This window comes from Manis pentadactyla, chromosome 3, assembly GCF_030020395.1.
Source record: "Manis pentadactyla isolate mManPen7 chromosome 3, mManPen7.hap1, whole genome shotgun sequence".
NCBI lineage: Eukaryota > Metazoa > Chordata > Mammalia > Pholidota > Manidae > Manis > Manis pentadactyla.
The window spans coordinates 178,905,405-178,929,059 of NC_080021.1; the positions used below are offsets into that span (position 1 = coordinate 178,905,405).

The 23,655-nt window shown below is 35.3% G+C and overlaps 1 protein-coding gene across 4 annotated transcripts; it reads right to left on the reverse strand.

Annotated features, from left to right (window-relative positions):
* Nucleotides 1–758: 758 nt before the first annotated feature.
* C9orf72 (C9orf72-SMCR8 complex subunit) lies at nt 759–23,653 on the reverse strand. 4 transcript variants are annotated; one of them, XM_036898068.2, is made up of 11 exons: nt 23,562–23,653; nt 18,354–18,841; nt 17,175–17,234; nt 13,800–13,895; nt 13,021–13,085; nt 10,530–10,602; nt 8,994–9,110; nt 6,506–6,741; nt 3,806–3,863; nt 2,605–2,714; nt 759–2,432 (listed from the first exon to the last, which is right to left on the reverse strand). In XM_036898068.2, the coding sequence occupies exons 2-11, from the start codon at nt 18,795–18,797 to the stop codon at nt 2,246–2,248; spliced, it is 1,446 nt and encodes a 481-aa protein (XP_036753963.1). In that variant the 5' UTR covers nt 18,798–18,841; nt 23,562–23,653; the 3' UTR covers nt 759–2,245. The 4 variants fall into 4 exon arrangements, with proteins under 4 accessions (XP_036753963.1, XP_036753961.1, XP_036753962.1 ...); XM_036898066.2 differs by lacking the exon at nt 23,562–23,653 and adding an exon at nt 23,266–23,504; XM_036898067.2 differs by lacking the exon at nt 23,562–23,653 and adding an exon at nt 23,003–23,257.
* Nucleotides 23,654–23,655: the final 2 nt, after the last annotated feature.

The following is a 23,655-nucleotide window of genomic DNA, read 5'->3' on the forward strand; positions in this document are numbered from 1 at the left end:
CTATCTCCATGTTCAACCTGCATCATTACAGAAATAGACCATAAAAGCAACTATCTCATTTTTACCGTTTAACATTATATGAAGCTTTGGTTTCTTCTTTGAGAATCTTAATAATGTAAGGAATTATCTTCTTTAAAAGAAACCTTTCAACTCACTTGTTCTATTTATGAATTAATTTTTTTTCCTGGAATAAAAATGACAATCTTATTTCTTTTCCAGATTATAGGTTTGGATGTCTTCTACTTTCATTTTGGACACTTGTACTGGATACCTGGAAGGCATAACTTCAGCTTAGGGTTATGTTAATATTATTATGACAGTAATTAAAAAATACTCACCCAAGCATTATCTTATATTTTAAGTATTAATATACAAATTAAAAGATCAAAATGCAAAATCCCAGGAGTTAAGCAGAAAGTCTTAAAAAGATAAAAAAAAGAATTCTAGCATCACAGAGAATCTTTAAATATATTTTCTTTCAAAAGAGAGAATCAGCCAAAAAAAATAGTCTAGATAAAACATGACTGTCAAGCTGAAGAGGAAGCCAGTCTTTCACTACCATAGCACATTTCTGAATAAGTAACTCTAAGAGCCAAAACTTCAAAGATATTTTATTCAAAATTCTCCATCTAGGAGAAAAGATATATAACAACTGTTTACACATGCTTTAATAATTTACTTCACTGTACAACTTGCACTCTGTATAACAGTACAATAAACCAACAATATTATTTATTTATTTATTTATTTATTCAGCACTTATTTATTCATCATGGAAAAAGCACTGAATAAACATTGGTACAAGGTGGTATCTATAAATTTTTTCACAGGTGAGCTATAGAGCATCAGTCATCTAGTTCAATGTGTGTCTAAAAATCAAGATGCCTATACTTTGCTCAGTGACATGAAAGGCTACCAGGACCTTTCAGCACAGAAGATAATGGTTTTGGCTAAATTTAGTGGGTGAGGGCAGAGGGGCTCTATCACTTGTATCTCTTTCTTATAAATAATTTTTCCCTTTTGTGTTACTTCCAGTTTTAAATAAAAACATTTTTATGCTTGTGCATACTATTACGTCAACACTGTTCTAGCACAGAATTACACTAATCAGTTATTTTATAGCTAGCACAATGGTCCAAACACATAAGGAAACAAAAGAAGACCGACTATTTACTTCTGCCAAATAGCACCTAGTAAATAGCACTTCAGTAAAGTTTCTCTTGCTATTTCTCATATGATGTAGACAAGGAGGCATGGCAACAACTTCAGAAACATGGACAGAAATATAAGAAGGAAGAAGACAAGATACTACTCTTTGTTCTTGGAAAAACATCTTGCTCACTAGTATATTCTCTATTGCATTTAATAATTTTGGAGTCACAATTGCCAAATTAGGGTTAAGACTATACAAGAGGAAAACAAGATAAAAATGACTGGCAAGTGAAATCTGAACTTCTTTCAAGTAATCAGATTTGCCAAGAAAAAAAAAAAAGGGCACAAGAGGTACACATTTCGATTTGGCTCAAAAATAATGAAAATTAAAAGTTGGCAATAACTACTAAAACTTAAAATACAACTCCCTGTATTTTGACGAAGTTCAACAAACAAACAAACAAAAAACATCCTGATTGTGGTTCACCATAATTGGGATAATGCAAACTGCTTGACATTCACATAGACTGAATCCTAAGGACTGTCTCAAAAAGTAGTACCTAATAATAATTAAATTCAATTAAACATCAGCTTGATCAATACTTTCTTTTTAAAGCTTAACCTACGTTCAAACTAACTTCCTTTTGTGGAACTGAAATGATAGCAAAGTATTCCACTAATCCTACATACCCAGTAACACCAAGAGATGGCAAGCAAACTAGTATTATATCAGTGATAGCTAACTCAGACTTCACTTTGATACATGTAAACCATGAATCATAAGTTTCAAGAAATAGTAGTTGTGGTCAAGCTTATATTCTTATACTTTTAAAAGACAGCAATAATATCTATTATAATAGTAAATTTAAGTCTGTATCCCAAGAGAGCCACCTAGGAAAAGATGCATCCATTGTGATGATGCATGTGACATCTCCTTCCAGACTTCTTGTGACAGGTATAGTGTTCCTAACTTTAACTGCCACTGCTGAGTAGGACTCTAGGGCATGACCTGAGGAGGTGATGTTTCCCACACCATTGAGCTAATTTAGCAGCAATCATGATTGTGATGAAATACACTTAACAAGTTACACATTTAAAAAGTCATTAGAACATCTCGTTCTTGTACACTAGTATAGAAAGGTCTTCCGAAGACAAACGTGTGTAGGCCTGGTTTTATTTTCTCAGCTAGAGCCATTACTATGTTAAGATCGCCCTCTGCTGTTAAATCAAGGTCTACCTTCAGGTTTCGAAGAGATTTAAAGGGCTTTTTCCCCTTCTGCCTAGAGAGAGAGGGAGAGAGAAAATAAATAAACAAATAAATAAATGAATATATACACATACATACACACACATAGTATTACATATATATATATATAATATAGAAAATACCCAAAGAAAACAAAATAAAAAGCAATGCACAAAAAGGTTTTTCTTCCATATAGTTTTACTTACGTATCATCTTCTATGTATTTTATAAGTGTCAAGGCTTTTCTGTGAAGGACAAGAAGAAACTGTGCAAGGAAAGTACTTCTGAGAGATAAACCAGGTTTCAAATGAAAGACCTACAGGAAAATTTAATTTTAATAAATAATTGCTCACATTTTACTTATAAAGCATATTTCAGTCACAGTGCTGGCAGTGACTAGCAGATAGTACACATTAGAGAAGCTCTCCTCAATCATTTCCACCTGTGCCCCTTAACAGACAGGAGCAGGGTCAAAGTCCTGAGTCTGGCAGCAATCTGACATATTTTTTGAAGTCTTCTATTTAATCTTTAGAAATGGACTTAAATTATGTTATTCTACCTCAGGGCATATACAAATTAACTTTATTATTAAAAATCATGGTGTAATAAGTTACTTCCAGTTGTGCTACTTAACTTTTTCTGCCCACATCTTCGAATAAAATTGAAGTTCCAGAAGCTGAGTCATACTTAAGACTACGATTTTGAGATAGTCATATGCCTCTAACTCTTGGGGTGTGTGGGTACATGTGTAGCAACAGAATGATTTTATTTCAGCTTGAGAAGCATGGAATTACATGACTATGAATTATCCTTGAACTCTGCAATATATCAGACTACACAGACCTAGTTCCAAAATTTCTAGTTAACCTAAGGATCTCATTATTTCAGCCACATCTATGACACTGTTACCTAGCCTGATCTCCAGAATGATATTATGACAAAGCTCTCTTATATTAATAAATTACATCTCGCATAATCTAATTTTCTTCAAGTGTATAATTAAGCAGATCTTTTCAAAAGAATAATAGAGATACTATCATTTAAATAGAAGTATACAAAGCTTAGAAGATATTTTTGGCTTAATTAGGCAAATAAAAAACATTTACTCCCTCACCCCCAACCCCAAAAAAAGAAAGCACTTTGGGTTACAGGTTAATGTTTACAGTTCAAGTATTTATTGTTTGAATTGAGGAAGGCTGCATCTTTAACTGTTAATATACAGGCTACTACTATTAACAATTCAAAAGAAAAATCATGTAGACACTTTAGAAAGACCAGACATACTAAAGAAAAAGACAGTGGCTTAATTTTACGATGTTATATATACAGTACAGGCATTGTAGGGTATATTAAAAAGAGAAAACATGTCATATCATTAACTCTGACAATCTCAGGTTTAAAATTTACCTGGTCAAGAAAGGCTTTTACTAGAGTGTCTCTGTGTAAGACATCTTGGAAAATATTCCTATAAAGAAAAGAGTCCAAGTGTTGAAACAGCTACAAAATGTTACTTTCTATAACACATCAATCCAGCCAGTAAATTAAATTCTTAGGTATGGGATATTATATGTAAACATATTTGTAAGAATTAGATGTATATATTTGAAAAATTATATAGACCACATATTCACTTTAACTCATGGATATATTTGTGTATTACTGGGGCTTATCAGGTCACTATGTAATTATTTTTTCTCTAAAAGATATAAGCGGTCTTAAGAAGGGTTCATATGTATTCATCAGTCTATTTTAGTACCTTAACATCATAAAAAAATGTTGCAATCCTTGGGCAATTAGTTAATATAATTAATAATTCCTGCCATCTTAAAAAAAAGAAACAAAAATCACCAACAAAAATAAATATGCACCACTACCACCAAAAACCAAAACAAAATAAAAAGTTAACTCTATGTAGTAAAGACTTCTAATAAGCATTCATGAAAAAAAAAGGTAAAATGTAAGAAGTATCAAGTGGGATTAACGAACACATCCAGATGATTATCAGTGACATCTTGATCACTGATTTCGCATCAGCAAGCCTATCCTCTGGCTAGTAACATGAACCAGCTACCTAGGGAAGTGTTACCTACCCTGGCAATGGCGGGTAAGAAGATGTAATGCACACTTGAGATACTGTGTCTCTAACACGTCACCAAGAACATAGCAGGTGTCTTCTACTTCCCTGAAGACTTTACTGGGGTGCTGGGTTATTATACTCAAGTCAGAGGGGTAATATTACATTTGATAAGGTGAGCGATTTTTAGATTGAGACTAAAAGGGATCACCATATAACTGACAGGAGTGGCAGGCAAAGAGGTGTGCATACAAAGCACATGGGAAAGTACCTAGAGTTTCCTAGTTTTAGGAGATGGGTGTGCTGAACTACGGAAGAATGAAACTCAGAAGGGGAAAAAGAATTAGCATTTCACAATTATTGGCTGTCCAACTGGTGACCAACATTGGCACTGACAGCACCCCTCTTCCGGCTTTAAAGAGAGAATAAGGCTATTTAAGACTAGTATTCTGAATATATGTTTCACTGATTAAATGTCTTGGTCATTAGTGAATTAGATGAAGCAAAGTGTTAAAAAGGAGTATTTCCACTGGCTGATTTTTCATGTATTGGCACTGAATGAAGTTTTTTTAAAAGCTAAAATGAAAAATACCTTAAAAATGAATAATAATACAGTTTTAAATAAACTGTATTATTTACTTAGACCTAGAAACAAATTTAAAAAATTCATGACATTATTTTGTTATGGTCAGCAAAATGAGAGCAGCTGCCAAGTCACAGTTTGTCAAATCAGTACGGGTGTCAATTCAGCAAGGGAAACAACTGGCTAAAATGGGTAAGAAATGTTAAAAGTATAAACGTATCTCCTCTAAAAAAATAGTATATAGGTTATAAACCCATTCTGAAGTCCACAAAACTCCCCCAAAAAAGCTCTCAAGCAACCAATCAAAAAAGAGCAAAGACACTAAACACTTTAGGAAAGAAAGTACAGATTGATTTTAAGAACTTCTACATGTGTAACAAACTTATCAAAATTTGAAAGTTTAGTGACCTGGAACTCTCATTCTGACCAACTCATTTTCTAAACCAATTCCCCTAAAACTTTCTACGGAACCAATGAACACAGGACTACTGGGATAGGATGGTCCCAATGAAGCCATCTTTCTGCACCTAGAGACACATGAGGCTGGGGATCCCTGGGACATGGTGTTTCCTTCCGATGTTTCTGAAGTCCACACCTTCTGTGTGACTATTGGTAGTCCACGTGTCTGTTGCTTCAGCTCAAAGTTTTTCTTAGAAACACAGGACAGGGTTGCTTGCTCCAGTTTTATTGCTGCTTTATACACTCAAACCTGGATTATTTTGTTTAACATTTATTGAGCATATTCTATGTGCTAGGAACTTTAACTTGATTAAAGAGAACCGTGATAGTATACTGTATTTCTTTTCTTGATTTCAGATCATCATTTAAGTGTTTTCTTACAGCTTATAATTCAGATTTATCATCTGCCCCCACCCCCCTTGGATCTGCATCCAACATTTTATTATCATTAGTCTTTTTTTTTTTTTTAACATTTCAGACTTTATGGTACGAAATGAATGGCACAATATAAAATGCAAAGTAAAAGAATGTTCTATTAATATATTTTGACAGTTTTGCTATATTTTATATTTATGTATCAAGAAAAAAAGAATTACTTCTTTGATTTAGTTAATAAGACTGTAATGACTCACATACTAGACTAGAAGTAATGTCAGAGCTGGGGCTGGGGCTATCTGGTTGGCCACTGTTTGTTAACACCTCAGCCCCTAGAATCATGTCTAGGGGCTCAATATATATTTGTTAAGTGAAAATTTAAATATTTAGTTTTAAAGATTCATCTAACCTATCTTATGGGAGCACAATTATATTAAGAAAAATAGACATTAAAGAAAAAAATGCTTGATTGACCAAATTATTTCTTCAAACATAATTCTCCTAATTAAGATTTCTTTCCTTTTATTAAACACAGACTTGTTTTGTTTTTATTCATAAAAGATACAATTTCATATTACTGCTTAATAGTAATATTAAAAGACAGGGCTTTACATACAAATCAGGAGTGAAGCTTTCGTCTGTGTAGATGATCGTGTCCTGAGCCATGTCTTCTTCGGAAGTGGCTCTCCAGAATGCTGTCAGCTCTGATCTCATGTATCTACGCTGGTTATAAATATGTTCATGACAGGGAGGCATCTGCTTGACAGTATTTACATCTACATCTATGTGTGTGGTGGGATAGGGAGCATACATTACTTGCCGGAAGGGCAGCACAAAGCTTCCAGTTGAATCCTGTCATAATGAAAAGAACACTTACTCTCTTATATGCCAAAAAATATGAGAATTACTTTTTAATTTAAAAAACTGTCTTTGATTTAGAAAGTCCATGTCTAGAAATGTACCCTAGGAAATTAATAATAACTGGTGCAGTTTTAGTGACAGGCACACTGTCACTACAGCATGGTTTAAAAAGTGAAACATCGGAACCAAGAAAAGAAGTGAATAAATAAAAGCGGTTTATTATTTAGTTGCTGAAGTTTATGTGTTGATATGGAAAGATTTTTATAACATTGTGAAAAAGAAGATTAAAACATGCAAAGTATAATCTATTTTTTTTGGAGGAGGAGAGGGAGGAAAAGATAGGAAAAAAATACATAAAGAAAAGAAAATCAGAAAGATATGTGCCAAATATTAACAATGGTTATTCACTGGATTATGAGATGACAAATTATTTTTATTTTTTTCTTGATTACTCACATTCTTTAAAATCTCAATGAATATATATTTTTATACAAGTAGAAAATGTACTTTTTTCTTGGTATAGTCAGGTAGCCAGTCGCCATGGAACAACACCTACTGTGTATGAGGCAATGTGGTATATGCTATCAACAGAAAACAGAGGCTATTTATAATTTTTCACTCTAAAAATGTTGCAATGATCACCTTTATAAGCAAATCTTTCTTCGCATGTAATTGTTTCTGTTGGGAAGGAACAATTTTCCTCTACCCTTCAAAGTTCTTGCTGGTCTAAAAATTACATTGATGTGAGACACAGTAACAGGAAGAAATAAAATTTGATTCTGTACATATGGGAACCCCATACATGAGAGGTTCAAAGACCGAAAGGTAAAATGAGGAATATATGCCATCCTGAGCTAAGGAAAAGGATAGGGGTCTGGGATTTCAAAGGGGAGGAGGGACTGCAAAGGGCAATAAGGAGCAGATGTTTGGTAATCAGATGCTTGCCTTGCCATACACATGGGTCATTAAGGCAAAACTTAACTCTGGTGCCCTTATTTAATGTTTATTTTGGGATATAACACAATTTAGATTTTTCTAGGTAGCTAAGGTAGGGGTAAAAGTTTCTCTTGAGCCTGCAAGGTCTTAACTGCCTTCAGTTCAAAATTGTCTACAAACCAAAGTGGCACAGTTTAGGGTGGCCTGCCTTGGCCCCTACACTGCTGTAGGGTGGATTTTCAGAAGCAGAAATAGGTTAAGTCTTTGAACATTTTTAAGGCTCTTGACATTTGATGTCAAAGTATTTTCTGGAAGATTATATGATTTATACTTGCATGGAAAACTCTTTTAAACAAATTTTTTTGTCAAATTATAGTTTCAAGTTTTCCTCTATGCATCTGGAATAGGTCCCTTTTAGGGATAAAATTACGTAATTAAATGACAGGGTGCTGAGGAAATGAAAATACTAAGTACCTTATTATGCCTTTGATAGAAAGAAGTTGTGATTTTCAGATTTGCACAACTCAAGTCAGAAGTGAGTTTCTCTCAGGTACTTTTTATATTACTATTATTCTTAGCTCATTGCATGCATATTATTAAAAATGCCAAAGTGGAATATAATTTTTATTTGTAGTAAGTTTAAACATTAAAAAAAATATTTGCTGTGTCTACTCAAGAAAGCATTCACTGTGAATCACATAACCATTAGGAAATGTACTTAATGTCTTTTACTGTAATTAAAATATCAATAATATATTTGTTAAAATGAGTGTCTTCCTCATAATTATTGAAAATAATTGCTAATTTATATTTATCTGTTTTGCTCCCTGAAAAGCAGACTCAAATAAAAGAATGTAAAATAATTTTTCTAATATATATACATATAACAGGAATTGCTCAAATCATATACACTTTGCCAAGCTAGGAAGCAGCTTACATTCTTTTTCAGTACATGAATATGGTATATAAACATAAATTATTACCACAAAAATCAAATCCTTTCAATGAAGAAGAAATGTTCCCATTTTAGTTGTGCAACCTGATTTAAGCACATGTTAAAAAAAAGTTCGGAGACAAGACAGGCAGCTATGGGAAACCAAAGAGAAACAAAAGGAAAGGAATTCTGTGATGTTTCACTGATACTATGAATCTGTAAGACATATCCTCTATGCTCAGGCCTGTGTAAAGGAAGCCAGGTCCTTATATAAACATGAGATTTATTAAATGTTAATATTCACAGTATATTTTAAAAGTTTCAGAAATGGCTGTTAACAATTGCTTTCATTTATAATAAATGGAAACTATACCTTTAGTAGGCCTTGTACAAAGAGCCCTGACTCATATTTAAATGATGATTCTGCTTCGCATAACCTGGAGCATTTTCTCTCTGTAGGAGTCAGAAAAAGGCATAATGTTCTTACTATCTGTAAAAGAAAAGATTTTAGCATTAAAATATGAAGTAAAAAGATTTGCATATGAAATAGACTTGAATAGAAATCTCAATTGTTATTATTAGTAAAATACCTGAGAAAGTATTCCTTAGTCACCTGGAATAGTCCATAGGAAATAACAGTTGTTGTCTAAGATAGGGATTTTCTGGTCAAATAAGCTTGGGCAATGCTGGTATATTTACTGTATGATATCTCAAAACCTTTAACATTTGAATACAGGGTGTGACTCTCCAGCTGGACTGATACAATACATAGTCTTTCTCAAGCTTATTTGACCAAGGAACCCTTATTTCCATAGGAAATAATGACCTAATATAATTATTGATCATATCTCCACCCAGCAGCAAGTATTTTTCAAACAAGTGAATAACTTTGGACAAGAAAATGAAATAGTTAAGTTAGGCAGAATTATGGCTTCTGCTTAATAACTTCTACATGTGAAATGCCATTATAATGAATATCAGAGAGTATACAAATTCTTCAAGAAAATGAGAATTAATTTTATCAAATTTTATTTAAAATTAGCAAGCCATTGGTTAGGGGTTAGAAAACTGTGATTCTAACAGGTTTTGATCTATAGCTCTATTAGGAAAACAAAGAAGCCATGTAACTATGTTGGAATCCAGACTATATTTCACAACTTGTAGTTTTTACATTAAAGTTTTTATATTAAAGAGTTTTTATATTAAAGTTTTTATATTAAAGCAGTGGTTTTCAGTCTAGAGGAATAGCACTTTTTCCCAAATTAAAAATAAGAGGGAAACTATTAAGGCCAGAAGGAGATGTGGGATGAGAGAAATGTCTAAAAAACAGAGTCTGATAGATATGTGCACTTTTCTCTTTCTAATTAAAGATCAGTGGAAAAAAAAGCAAAATCTCTTCGTTTATTGCTTAAGGCTTAGACATAATCACTCATTAATTCTTTATTAACTTATGTAGCACTGAAGAACTGGTCACAAATGTTACTGAATAAAAAAAACATAACCTCCATAAACTACTTAAAAGTAAAAGGTGCCTAAAAGGGACAGACTTAGGGGGAAAGCAAGATGAATGATCAGATAACATTCCTTTGGAATTAGCCCTAAAAGTATTAGCTAGCTTCATATTTATTAAAGACAACATCAGGAAACAGAAGAAAATATTTTAAAATATCTGACTTTAAAATACCCTCAAAACCATTTATACAATACTGAGAGTGCATTTATGAATTATCAAAATGAAACTGATATATGACTTCCCATTCACACAGTTTAAACTTATTTTGCCAGTGGGTCACAATAATTTGGTCAGATTACACTACTAGATCACCCTGACTGTAACCTAACCTTTAAATAAACACCCATGAGAGTAGTATTAAAGTCAGGTTTTCAGCAGGATCATGAAATACATTACCTTATTTACTTTCTCTGCACTGCTACCTACTACAACAGAACAGCCACAGGTTTGCAAGTGTGAGCTAATGGCACTGTAAATTGGAGACAAAAGATGAGAAACACTGCCTGTAAAACAAATTCATAAACTAAAATATAAATAAATTAATAAAGGCAAGTGAGCTTCAAATGACAGAAAATAGCTTTACATGATGAGCATGGAAGCTCTAATTATAATGTCATCTTTTAATTCTATAGTACATTTTCTACATGTGTTTCACAGAGATTCCTTTGCTTGAACCTTAGAAGAACCCAGTTAGCAAATATCACCATTTTGTGGTGGAAGAAACTGAGGTAGAGAGAGGTTAAGTGACTTATTAAAGACAAATGGGGTTAAAAATAATGTTATGAATATCTGACACTGAGCAGATCAGGACAAAGTGCTTCTGATTCAAGTCACGTAAGGCTTCTAGGTTAAAATGTACTCAGGCCTCTGAGATTTCATCATGAACCTAAAGGAGAAGACTGTGGACATAAAAGCACATTCCTTATCTTTTTACTTATTGGAAAAAAATAACACTTCATGATAATCTGCAATTGTAAAGAAACATGAACATAGAAGATGAGATTATAGTTGACTTTTAAACAACAGGGGTTTGAATTGCCCAGGTCCACTTATATGGATTTTTGTCTATAAATACATTGGAAATTTTGGGAGATTTGCAACAATTAAAAACAATTTTTTTTTCTTTTCTCTAGCTTACTTTAAGAATACAGTATCTAATACATATAACACACAATATAGGTGTTAATCAACTGTTTTTGTTACTGGTAAAGCTTCTGTTCAATGCAGGCTATTAGTTTTTTGCAGAATCAAAAGCTGTATGTGGATTTTCAACTGCATGGGGGTCAGATGAAACAAACTCCACATTATCCAATGGGCAGCTGTATATATGTAGAGAGAGCACTTAGGATAGGGATTAACACACAGGCACTCAATAAGTACTGGCTTAGAAGAAAAAACCATGTTAGCTATTAGCTATTATCATGTGCTTGTATGTACCAGACACACTTCTAAGTGCTTAATATGATTTATCTCACTCAATATTTATAATAATCCTATTAAGTAGATACTATTATTATTCCCATTTTATAGATTTGGAAATGGAAACAGAATGTTCAGGTAGCTTGTCCAAGTTTACACAGCAGTAACCCAGGAAGTCTTGTTTCAGAGCCTACACTTTTAAGTACTAAAACCTACTGTAAGATGAAAATCAGCACAAATATGAATAATTTTCTTTTCCAGGCCCAAATAACTTAAATCTATCCACAATGCAACTTAAAGGGTTCTGTGATACTGTGATTTATAAGAAATATATATTTGGCCATTTAGATGATTAAAATATATTTCTCACATATGTTTGGTCTTCACTCACAGTTACTGGTTCAAAACTCCCCAAATCCTGGAATTTCTTAAGTGTTGAGAGTGATAAACATATCTTTTGCTATGTTAATAAGGTGGTTTATATTTTTGGAGCGGGTAAAGCACCGAAGGATGGGGGCTGGTTGGCAAAGGAGACAACCATGTGATTAGAGGGCTGGAACTTTCAGCCCCATTCCCCAGATCTTCTCAGAGGGGAGAGGGGCTGGAGGCTGAACCAGTCCCAATGGCCAATGATATATCATGCCTATGTAATGATGTCTCCCTAAAAGCCTAAAATGACAAGATCTGGATAGCTTCTGGGTCGGTAAACATGAGAGATTTGGGGAGAGAGTTGTGTTTTGAGAGGAATGAGCGTGGAAGCTCCGCCTCCTTTCCCCAAATCTTGCGCTATGCATATCTTCCATCTGGATGTTCAACTGTATCCTTTATCATATCCTTCCGTAATAAACTCGTAATCCTGTAACTAAAATGTTTCCGAGTTCTGTGAGCTGCTCTAGGAAATTAATGGAACTCATAGAGGGGGTTGCCAGAACCTCTGATTTATAGTCAGTCAGTAAGAATGGTATCTGAGGGGGGTGGGAAGTAGGGTAGTTTTATGGGCCCAAGCCCTTATCCAGTGGAATCTGATGCTTTTACTGGGTAGATGGTTTCAAAATAGAGTTAAATTGCAGGACACCCACACCCAGATGGTGTCCAGAACACTGTTCATTAGTGTAGAGATTACTGCACCCAAACCCACCCTGTAATTGGGTCTAAGAGCCCTTCTAGGTTCTTAGTTTCAGCTTCAATGAGAAGTAAAGCAAGAACCAAATGAGGAACCGAGATTTCTTTTCTGAGCACTACGTAAACTTAGCTTCTTTAAACATTAAAAAGAGTAACATTCAAATATATCACAGGCATGCAATAAATGAAAAATAACAGAAAGCTAAGCAATAGCGCAAATATGCAATGTTGCCTCTAGAACAATAGGATAGGTATTCTCTTATTTTCTTCCTCCAAATCTTGTCATAGGTGAGCGTAAGATTCATTTGTTTTATCTGGCTTTTGTGAGAAGAAACAGAATTCTTACTTGAGAAGAAAGCCTTCATGACAACTGTCACCAATGTCATCATCATTGAGAACTGTATCAGCTATCTGAAATGCAACAACAATCTAGCTGTAACATAGTGTTGAAATAACACTCAATACACAACATTCTGAAGTCTAGGTTCAGAATAACACACTGCCCTCATTTCTGAGCATCAAGCATCCTCATAAAACAATCTCTGTGCAGTATCATGAATTTTTTGGAGAACAAATGTGAAAGCTGGTCAGGCAGGTTAAACAACAATTTTTTTTACTAACAACTTCCTCTTCTGAGTTGTCAGTATCAGTAGACAACTCTTAATGATAAAGTCAGAAAGCAACAAGAACAGTTTCCTAAACATTTCTCTATGTATGAATAGTGTGTGATTCAAAATGTCCTCAACAAATGATTAAGGAAACCAGATACAGTGAAATAAACTTCCACTAAATGCCAGATTATATAATCCATTATTATATAATACCACATTAAATACTGATTGCTTCTGTAAGTTCTGGAATTCTCCCACTTTTCGGAAATATAAATGTGGTGAAAAAAAATTAATTTTATCATAACTATCACTGACTCAAAAAGCCTCTATTTGGCCATAAAATTCAGGAATTTGTATTTATTAAAGTGGCTAATAACTTCATATGAACAGCATGTATGACCAAAGAATGCATATTACTAAAGTTAAAACATTATTAATATACATAATAGTAATATAGCCCAAAGGAATTGATAAAGGGTACCATTACTCCTATTTAATAACATTAAGAACTTACATCTATTTCTTCAGGAACACTGTGTGATTTCATAGATGAAAGCAGTTCCATTACAGGAATTACTTCTCCAGTAAGCATTGGAATAATACTCTGACCCTGCCCAAAAAAGCAAAATGAGGTGAAAAAAAAAAATCACACAATAGAGGTATCCCCTACTTTTCAAAAGTTCACATTACACCACTTTGTTTTTATGAAGGACCTAATTATTTCCTGTTTTCACTAACTGAAAGAAATCCAAAAGGGATTATTGTTTTTATGAAAAGTGGCGAAAAGCAAAAATAGCACTCTCAGTTGCCATTACCGAGGCAGAGTGGACCTGAGCACTGAGTGGCCCCACCGAGCTCCTTCCGCAAGAGACACTGGACGACATCTCAGCATCAAGCCACCACAGCCTTGCCTTGTGTCTGTGAGCATCTATGCTTTATCTAGATTAGCTTTGTGCATCTGTTAGCAAGACATGTCCTAACGTATTAGAAAAGCCTAAGAGAGGTTATTTTTTGGGTCTGGAAATACTCTATATAAATATATATATATATTTATATTAAACGTAAATTTAATGTAAACTAATGGTAATTGCTTCTTTGCTTTGCACTATTTCAGCTTATGAAAGGAATATTCTACTTTTGGATAGCAGGAGGGAAACCTGTATAGGATAAGCTGGGCAATAAAAAACTAAAAACTGAAGTAAAGAGTAACACCTTTGATAGAAATGCTTGATAGCTTGTTAAAACATGGCCCCAAACAAGTCTACTACTCCAAAATAAATATTTCTGAAGGATTTATGTTATTTTAAAAATTCATTTTCATTCTTCAGCGAATTAATTTTCTTTAGTCAGAATGGAATCGTTGGTTTATCCTTCACTGCTACATGCAATAATTAAATCACCATGCCAAATTTATAAAGGATCTCCTTTGAAATTTATTTGAGATACAAAAACTCTTGTTAACTAAAGGTCATCCATGCATTTTATATTTAGGAATGAGGGGAGCTAAGCATAAAAAAGACTTTGAAATTATCGGCAAGTAATTCGGTAGTAAGGCATGAATCAATACTCAATCTCTATATTCATAATAAGATATAATCTACTCATATGTAAATCAGTCATCACATATATTTTAAGAATCAATAAAACAGACAAGTTTCCTTTAGAGTTCTTTCAAGAACTTCAAATGTAATTTTAAAATTTGTAGTTTCTAGAATGAAACTGAAAACTTAATAAAGAATACCACAAATGTACTGTCTCAAATATAAATGATCCCTCATTTATTCACTAACACTACCACTCCCTCAAAGTTTTCTGAACATTCTGGTATGTAAACTTTTAGACAGGTAGATGAAATTGTCTTATGTCCACCAATTTTCAGCTAAACATTTTTTTAAAATCACATATTAAGATCAATCTAACAAAAGCTTTTCCTTCCCACATTTCATGAAATGATGTTAGTCAAACTTTCACATGCATCTTCAAATGAGAACCTCAGCCATTCCTAGAGTAATTTTTTGAATGATCTAACTCAGTTTTCCAGAGCCCCTTTTAATGTAAATTGCTTGAGAATTTAAATATGAGGCTGTCTCTGGACATTTTATCCTAATCTATAAGCTCATTTGCATCATATAAGTTTTATTATTTCAAAAACTTCATTCTGTAGTAACCTCTAAACATAACCACTCATTTCTGCTTTTCAAAGTAATTTAAAAAATGATTTTTTATAATTATAACAAACACATGCAATTCAACAAGCATAATGACTGAAGCTGTGTTAAATTTGCTTCCTTCTAAAGTGATTTTATCAGGTGACAGTTACAAGCATTTCAAACCAACACTAACTGAGGTTGTTTCAGATGAATGTGTCATAACCAAATAGTATTTATTTGTTCAAAATAAAGTCACTGACAGCACATGACGTGAGATTTCCAAGAACTCAGCAGGCAACTCCTTTTCAGAAAGGATAACTGTAGCAAAATACCTTCTCTTAAGTTTAGGCATGTATAGTGCCACATACAGTATCTCAGACATTTATCATAAGCAAATGGGCATCCTCACTGAAGCTTAACAAAAAAAATCCTACAAGGCTGAATATGTAAGAGGTTCTAAAGAAAACTTCTCAAGTTTCTTTCTTCCTTGGACTTCTCTAACTTGAACTTCTCAGCAGGAGAATGTTTTCCGCTTTAAAAGCCCCCAGTTTGTCTCAATATACAAAAGAGGTAGGATAACATTTTTAAGAAGAGCCCTTAAAAGAGAAATAAACTTAAAAGTTAAGAGTAGTGAACTTTATAAGCACAGATTTCTGATCCGGAAAAAAAAAAATCCTAGTAAAATTAGAATTTTGTTGGGCCTTAAATTTCCTCATCTTGCCATAACTACATAATCAGCAGATACATCTAAAGGTTGGTGGAAGTCACCTCATTTCTTGGTACCTTCTTATTGAACACCAAATAAAGGCTGGACTTCTCTGAATAAAGGGAAGTATTTTCTTGTAAGTCTTAGACCTTTCCCCAGAATTACCTCCTCTGGCTTGGAAAGTTACTTACAAAAGTACAGACATGACAATTTTATAAAGGAGATCATTTTATAGAGCTTTGTATTTTCCTTGTTTATGTCTCTGTATTTTCACAAATTGTTAGAGAAGTTAATATTTTAGGACAGTTGGAATGCTAAGGAGAACCAGGTTAAAGGTAACCCAGCCACGTTCCGGCTGGCACTTTAGCAGAAAGAGCACTGAAGATGGCTTGAGGCAGTGGGAATAAAAGTAAAGCACCCCTTCTACACTGGTGATCCCCTTCAGGAGAACTTCTCTGTCCTATGCTGAAATGGTTTGCAGTTACTTTTCACAAGGGAAGCCACAGGTATCATGTTTCTTAAATTCTGGTGCCTGTGCCTTAAGACGGAAGACAAACATGGCATGTTTTCCTTGAGATTTAATAGTACCAGAAGCCTATTGAGAAGGTGAGGAATGTCAGTGGCAAACTGTAATATTAAAACAAATAGATATACATAGAATAAAATGTAAATTGCATGAGTTTTAAAGTACAACATGAGACTTCAAAGAAGTATCATGTTTCAAGCTGTGCCTGCACCCCCAACTACCTCAGGGGTATACTCATTTCTCTCCTGTTACAACTACCTCTGTGGAAATGTTTGAGAAGCAAAACCTTAAAGAAAATCTAATATAAAATTTAAGATTAAAAGGTCTAAAATAGGAAAATTTTCATCCTGTTTATTCCATGTATCTCCATAAAGGCTCTGCTCATTTTCAGGCTCACTCTATCAAAATAATATGGCTTTAAGGACTTAATAAAAGTAGCCCTCAGCCTTATACAGACATAGGCCATGGGGTTGGCAGTGCATGGTCATTCTGCAATCTGTACCTTACCTGATCTTCCATTCTCTCTGTGCCTTCTAAGACAATTTTCTGGACATTTTCTTGCCTTTCCTGAGCAAGAGAAAATTCATGAAAATTTAAAAAGTACAGAATTTTGATACCTGTTTATTTCTCAAAAAACAGTTAAATGGCAGTCATATTTTTATACAATTAGTTCATGGGAAAGATATTTCTACTTTACAGCAGAAAAAAGTAGGAGAGGCAGGAAATTAAACCAACAAATCCACTGTCTCACAGACAATACAAAATATAATAAAAACACTCATTTTTTCCTGTAGTTCAAAACAGATAATTTAGCAGAAAAGAGTCCATCTAACATCTGCATAGTTTCACAAAGGAAAGCAGCGATGTGCACTTTTCAAATTAAATTAAGAGCAAGTTGAATCAGGAGTTTCCTAATTTTAAATGATTTTCATAGACATGGGAGAAATAAGGAGGCAAGCCTGCAAACTAGAAAAAACCTATTGTGTTAAAAGATACTGTTTTCTCTATCAAGTAAAAGCATTATAAAACTAATAATGCTTTAATGGACTTTCATGTTAGTATCAAACTGCAAAGGAGAAAGGATTATAGTTGTTCTTCAGATCTTCCAAAAGTGTAAGGAAATATAAGTTTCACTATATATTAAACTACAGGATTTAGGGGATAACAGTAATTTCCTGTAGCTCAATTTACAAAATTAAAAAGAATATCTCCTGGAAACCCTTGGTCTAACCTCATTTTATACATTTCAGAACTTGGCAAGGAAGTTAAAGGGACCAAAGGCTATAGAGCCAACTGCTTGCAAAACAATTCTTTTGAACTGCCTGTATGAACACACAGCAGTGAGACAGAGCCATACAAAGAAAAAAAGAAGAAGAGGTTTTAGAGTCAAGGGCTCCCAAGACAAGCCTAAACTTTAAAACTTATTATTAACATGTTCTTAATTTCTCTAAGTTTTGGTTTTAAATTTGTAATGTGGAGCTATCATCTCCTACCTTCCAGGGTTATTATGAAGATGACTGACATCAGACCACATTTATCTATATCTTATAGGGTAGATGCAAATTAATAGCTACTGCTTGAAATTAACTGTGTACAATTTCTAAAAATTAGATATAAATGTATCAGAAGATAAACTTTCCATGGCTATGTTAGCATGACTGATCAGTAAGTTCAAAAACCACTCACCTTGTGCATCCATATTCTTCCTTTCCTGATAATGTGTGTTAGTCTATCAACACACGCTCTGTGAAGTGGGAGGTAGAAGCTGAGTTCTGTCTGTGGAAGTATAATTGATAGTCCGTATGTGCTTCTATCCCCATTCCAGTTTCCATCGAAGATTAATGAAACAATAATTACTCCTTTTTCAGACAAGACAAAAAACTTTACATCTATAGCCCCACTCTCTGCATTTCGAAGGATTTCTCCATTTAGAGTGTGGTTGGCAAGAAAAGTTATTTCTCCATCACTGAGAAGTACCTGCTCTGTCTTTGGAGCCCAAATGTGTCTTACTCTAGGACCGAGAATATTGTCCCAGTAAGCAAAGGTAGCTGCTAATAAAGGTGATTCACCACTTAAAGCAATCTCTGTCTTGGCAACAACTGGAGATGGTGGAGGACAGAGATTCGACATCACTGCATCCCAACTATCACATTATCCAAATGCTCCAGGGATATCTAAACAATGACATACAAAACCAGTGATTAGGTTCAGCAATTTTAAAGTCATCATCAAAAACTCAAACGATTTAGGAATATATGGTTTTCTCGTTTCCAGTCAAAAGATTTGGAAGCATGTCTCCTACTAGCATAGACACGTTCAACTAGCATGGCAGGTGCCTATTAAATCTTTGCTGATGTGACGATAATTTTATGATACATAGTAACTTGTCACTTATATTCTGGGCATACACTTAGAAATCCAAAAATAATAATCAATTTTAAAAAAGGGCCTCTGAAATATTATAAACTAAAGCTCATAGAATAGAGCCTCACCATTCCCAAGTAGCCAGTCTACATGCAATTATAATTAGATATTTGGTTCCTAAACTAAAAAGGAGCAAATTGGGAGGGGAAAGGCTCAGCTAGAGACCATGATGCTTGCTGTGGGTTGAGCTATAGCCCCCAAAAATATATGTTCAAGTCCTAATCCCCTGTGACTGTGAATGTGAACTTATTTGGAAACAGGCATAATCAAGTTAAGAAGTGGTCACACTGGATTAGGGTGAGTCCTTAGAGTAATTTATTTAATTAGACTGGTGTCCTTAGAATAATTTGGAGACACACAGAGAGGGAACAGGGCATGGGCAGACAGAATCTGGACTGATAGAGGAATAAACCAAGGAATGCCAGGGATTACGGGTAACTACCAGGCCTAGGAGGCAGAGGCAAATAAGGACTCTTCTGTGGAGCCTTCAGAGGAACACGCCCTTGCTAATACCTAATTTAGACTTTAAGCTTCCAGAACTGTAAGAAAATAAATTTTTGTTGTTTTACATTATCCAGTTGTGGTACTTTATTATGGCCTAGGAAAACAGTAAAAAAAACATCTGAAAGTAGAAATACATTAAAGCTGCTAAAAGAGGGGGGGAAAAAGATCGCAAAACACAACAAAACATAACAAAAAAAGAGAAAAAAGTCCTGTTACTCTCCATGAACTCTGTAGGTATCAGGGTACTGAAGCTTAATACTGGTGTTTAAAATGACCTGAAATATCAAGATGAAAATAAATTATTTAATATGTTAGTCAAGAAAGCAGTATAGCATTTTATCATTAAAAGAATTTTATATTAAATGGGTAAAATAAAAAAGCTTCAGTTACATAGAACATGTAGAAAACAAAGTGACTGCATGGATCCTGCTCAAACCTTTCAATCTACTCAGAAAATAGACAAAGAATTCTACCCAAAGTCACAGAGCCAGGCTAGAATCCAGGTCTCTTGTATATATTAGCCCTCTCAAATATAACACTCTAAAAGTGTACATGTTATGTTGTATTAGTGTAAAATGAATCACTGTTGCCTAATATTAAAATTGAATTCTTGTACTGAAAGACTCAAAATAAAGAAAGAAATTATGACCATTTCATTTAAGCAAGTCTCTGTGTAATCTACTCATCATAATGGTAAAGGACAGCAGTTAATATGTGCACTATGATACACCAATCTGCGTATATTTTTGCTTTGGGAGGTAACATTTGATATGTAACTAAATTCATGCTGAAGTAAACCATTTTACTTAAAGAATTTTATCTACATATTGTCAGGAGAGTTCAGAGACTGAAGAGAAATAGTGACTTCTAATTTTAGAGTATTAGATGAGTACATTTTTTTTTAGGAGAGCAAGGTACAGGCTTTTATTTAGAGATAGTGAAAGGACAGAACTCCCAGCTCAAGCCAGGAGGGGGACAAGAGAGTCCTAGATGAGCACTTTTATCATGAATGTCAAGAATAGGTATACAGAGCTTGGCAAAACACTCTACAGTTGTGCAGAAATGGTTTAACACCATGGCAGTTTTTATGTATTTTTTTACTTCAAAATTCATTTATAGAATATTTACTTTTTAATGTGTTTTATGAATTTAATAGTCTTAAGTGACTATACTGGATGTAAACTGTGTGGCTTATTTAAACTATTCACCATTTTGGATACAATTTAAACAGTAGAATACAGGAATGTAATCTGAATTGACACCGTAATTATGTGCTATTGTCGTCATTAACAATAGCAAATGGGAGGCCAAGGAAATGAATAAAGTAGACACATAGTCAAAAAATTATAACATTTTCCTTTGTTCTTTCTTTTTGGATAAAACAGGTGAATAATCACAAAGGCAATATTGTAATTCAAAAATTTCATCATTACATTTCCTAAAACGGAATTGAACCCTAGAGCAAAATCTGACTGGATTATGAAGAGTTTTGACTTGACTGTGAAAATTACACGATTATAGACCCTTAATTACATTCAGTCTTAACTGCTGATATCATTAGAAATAAAACAAGGACAAGGATCATGTTGAATTACTAGCATAAAATGCTGCCAAAAGGAATAATATGAGAAATAAAATGCTAGGGAAGTATAATTGGAAGAGCTGTATAAATGATTTTTACCAACACTCACAGTCATCATCTTTGGTGAGGAAAACCCATATACACAAAGGTGGTTGAAAAAAATAAGTTCAAAACCAATAATCTTTTAACTTTCTACATGCAGTGTTGGCTACTCCAAAAAGTTATCAAACATTAGCCATAAGAGTCTTTCTGAGGGAAGCCAGGATCCAAATTGGGTGACATTTGATTTGCCACTCCTGTAAACAAGTAACAGGATTCATGAGGATGAACCTCCTGAAATGAAATGTCCTTCCTGAAAATAATCTAACATATGCAGACATAAAGATTATATTACCTGTTAAAACTGTTGGCAGTCTGGTAGGTTTGAAGCTTTGCTTTTTCCTCAACCTTGGCTAAAAACCAGTCAGCCCATCTATTCCTCCACTGGCATTGAGAAAGTTGGTTGGTCCACTACTGTTATAAATCAAAAATCTACCCCTGAAATCTACCACAGAAATCTACACACACTTATTGTGATGTTTTCTGTTTTTCTCCTAGGCCTAAAAGAAGCAGAATCCTAACCCAGCCCATCTTCTCTAACAGTGGCTGCACAGGCCAACTTTAGACTGTGAATTGCTTTTAATGCTAGACTGTTTGCCATACTTCATAAATTCTCATCAGGAAAGACTCAGAGATGAAGTTCCTGTTATCAATATCTGGCTATCTCTCACAAATCCAAGTTTCACAGATAACAGGCTGGCTGACCTACCACTCCTAGAACTACTTAACACAGAGCCCAAGGGCATGCTTCAGAGATAGGGTCTTCAGAGTTGTTTTTTTAAATTCTTTCTCTAAAAGCACTTTTGTACTGCTAACAGAGCCAAATGAAGAGACTATTTTATCAGCTTTATAAGGAAAAATAACCCAAACTCTGGCCCCTACGTTAATTGTTTCCTGGAGCAGGTTAGTGTTTATTTAGTGCACAATTTGCAATGCATTCTATAATTTCTCTCATTTTTGTTTCGTATGTATAAAGAGCAGCATTATGGGGCAATTTCCAACTGATTCAGGGCTTTTCCAGAGCGACAGCTTGGCCACGGTGCTGGCAGCAGTATTTATGTCACGCAACACCATCATATTCCAAGTACGCTGACTCCATTTTATTCATCTCCCATATACCATAATCTTGCTTCTGTGATGTTCCCATTGTGTCAAAAGTTTTCTGAAATCTGAAAAAACGGTATTTAACAGTATTTTCCAAGTTAAAAGTAATGCCAAAGGTACCATGTCCCCTTGCTTGGACTCACAGGTGACGTATGGGAATAGTTTGAATAGGGATTTATTCATTAGCCACAATCTGACTGTTACTTTACTAGACTCTAAGTTTCTGAAAGGGCATCTCTTGTCTCCTGAATACAGAAGTGTAATCAGTGCACTTCTTTCTGCAACTGGTATCATCAGACAAGTGATGCCCAAGTCACAATGGTCACTTCCTTTAAGTCTGTGAAGCAAGCAGGCCATGTCCCACAGAAAGGGAAGACAACCCAGGGTAGAACTGCTGCCTAACTTGCAAGGCACCAGCAATCCTTAGAAACTTCTATTCAAATTCTGTACGTATATACTATGTCCACGCCGCCATCCCATTCCTCATTACTTGCTCTCGGACCCCGACCTGGTTCGGAGCCGCCGCGCCCCGCCCGCCCTCTGGCCTTCCCCCGGGGCCAGGCCTCTCGGTGCCCGAGGCTCCATTCCCGGGAGCTCGCGGCGCGGCGGGTGCGACGGGTACCTCCGGGTCTCACGCCGGGAAAGAGCCTCGAGGACTGCCGGCGGGAAAGCAGGGAAGAGACTCGAGTCCCATCCGCTCGTCTGCGCGCCGCCGCAGCGGGAAGCCCCGGGCCCGGAGGCAGGCACCTCCACTGGTCGCCGGGCAGAGAAACCCGATGCCGAGTTTCGGCCAGGGAAGAGGGGAGGAAAGAGAGGACGAGCTGCCGCCCGCGCAGTCCGTCGCCGCCCCCGCGCTATCCCGGTACTCCGGCCCCAGAGACCAACCTGCCTGCCAGCTTCTCACTCACATCCTCGGCTCCTTCTGCATCTAGACAGCCGCGGGCGCAGACACCGCAGCCGCAGCCCCGCCTCCGCTCCGCCTCTGGCCACGCCCCCAGGCCCGGTGCCTAGCGCCCGGCCGGACCCTGAACCGGCTTCACAGCGCTGTCGTTTTCCGCCTTGTATTTTACTTCTGGTTAGATTTTATCCAATCTTTCCTCATTCACCCTCAGCGAATACTGTGAGAGCAAGGAGAGGGCAGAAAAGGCGGCCGAAACAAAAACACACACCTAAACACACACCTCTTACTCTCTCTAGATCCCGCCCCCAAGGGAAGGAACCGGGCAACAGGGATGGCTGATGCATCAAGCGCCATCTTTCACGTGGGCGGAAAAG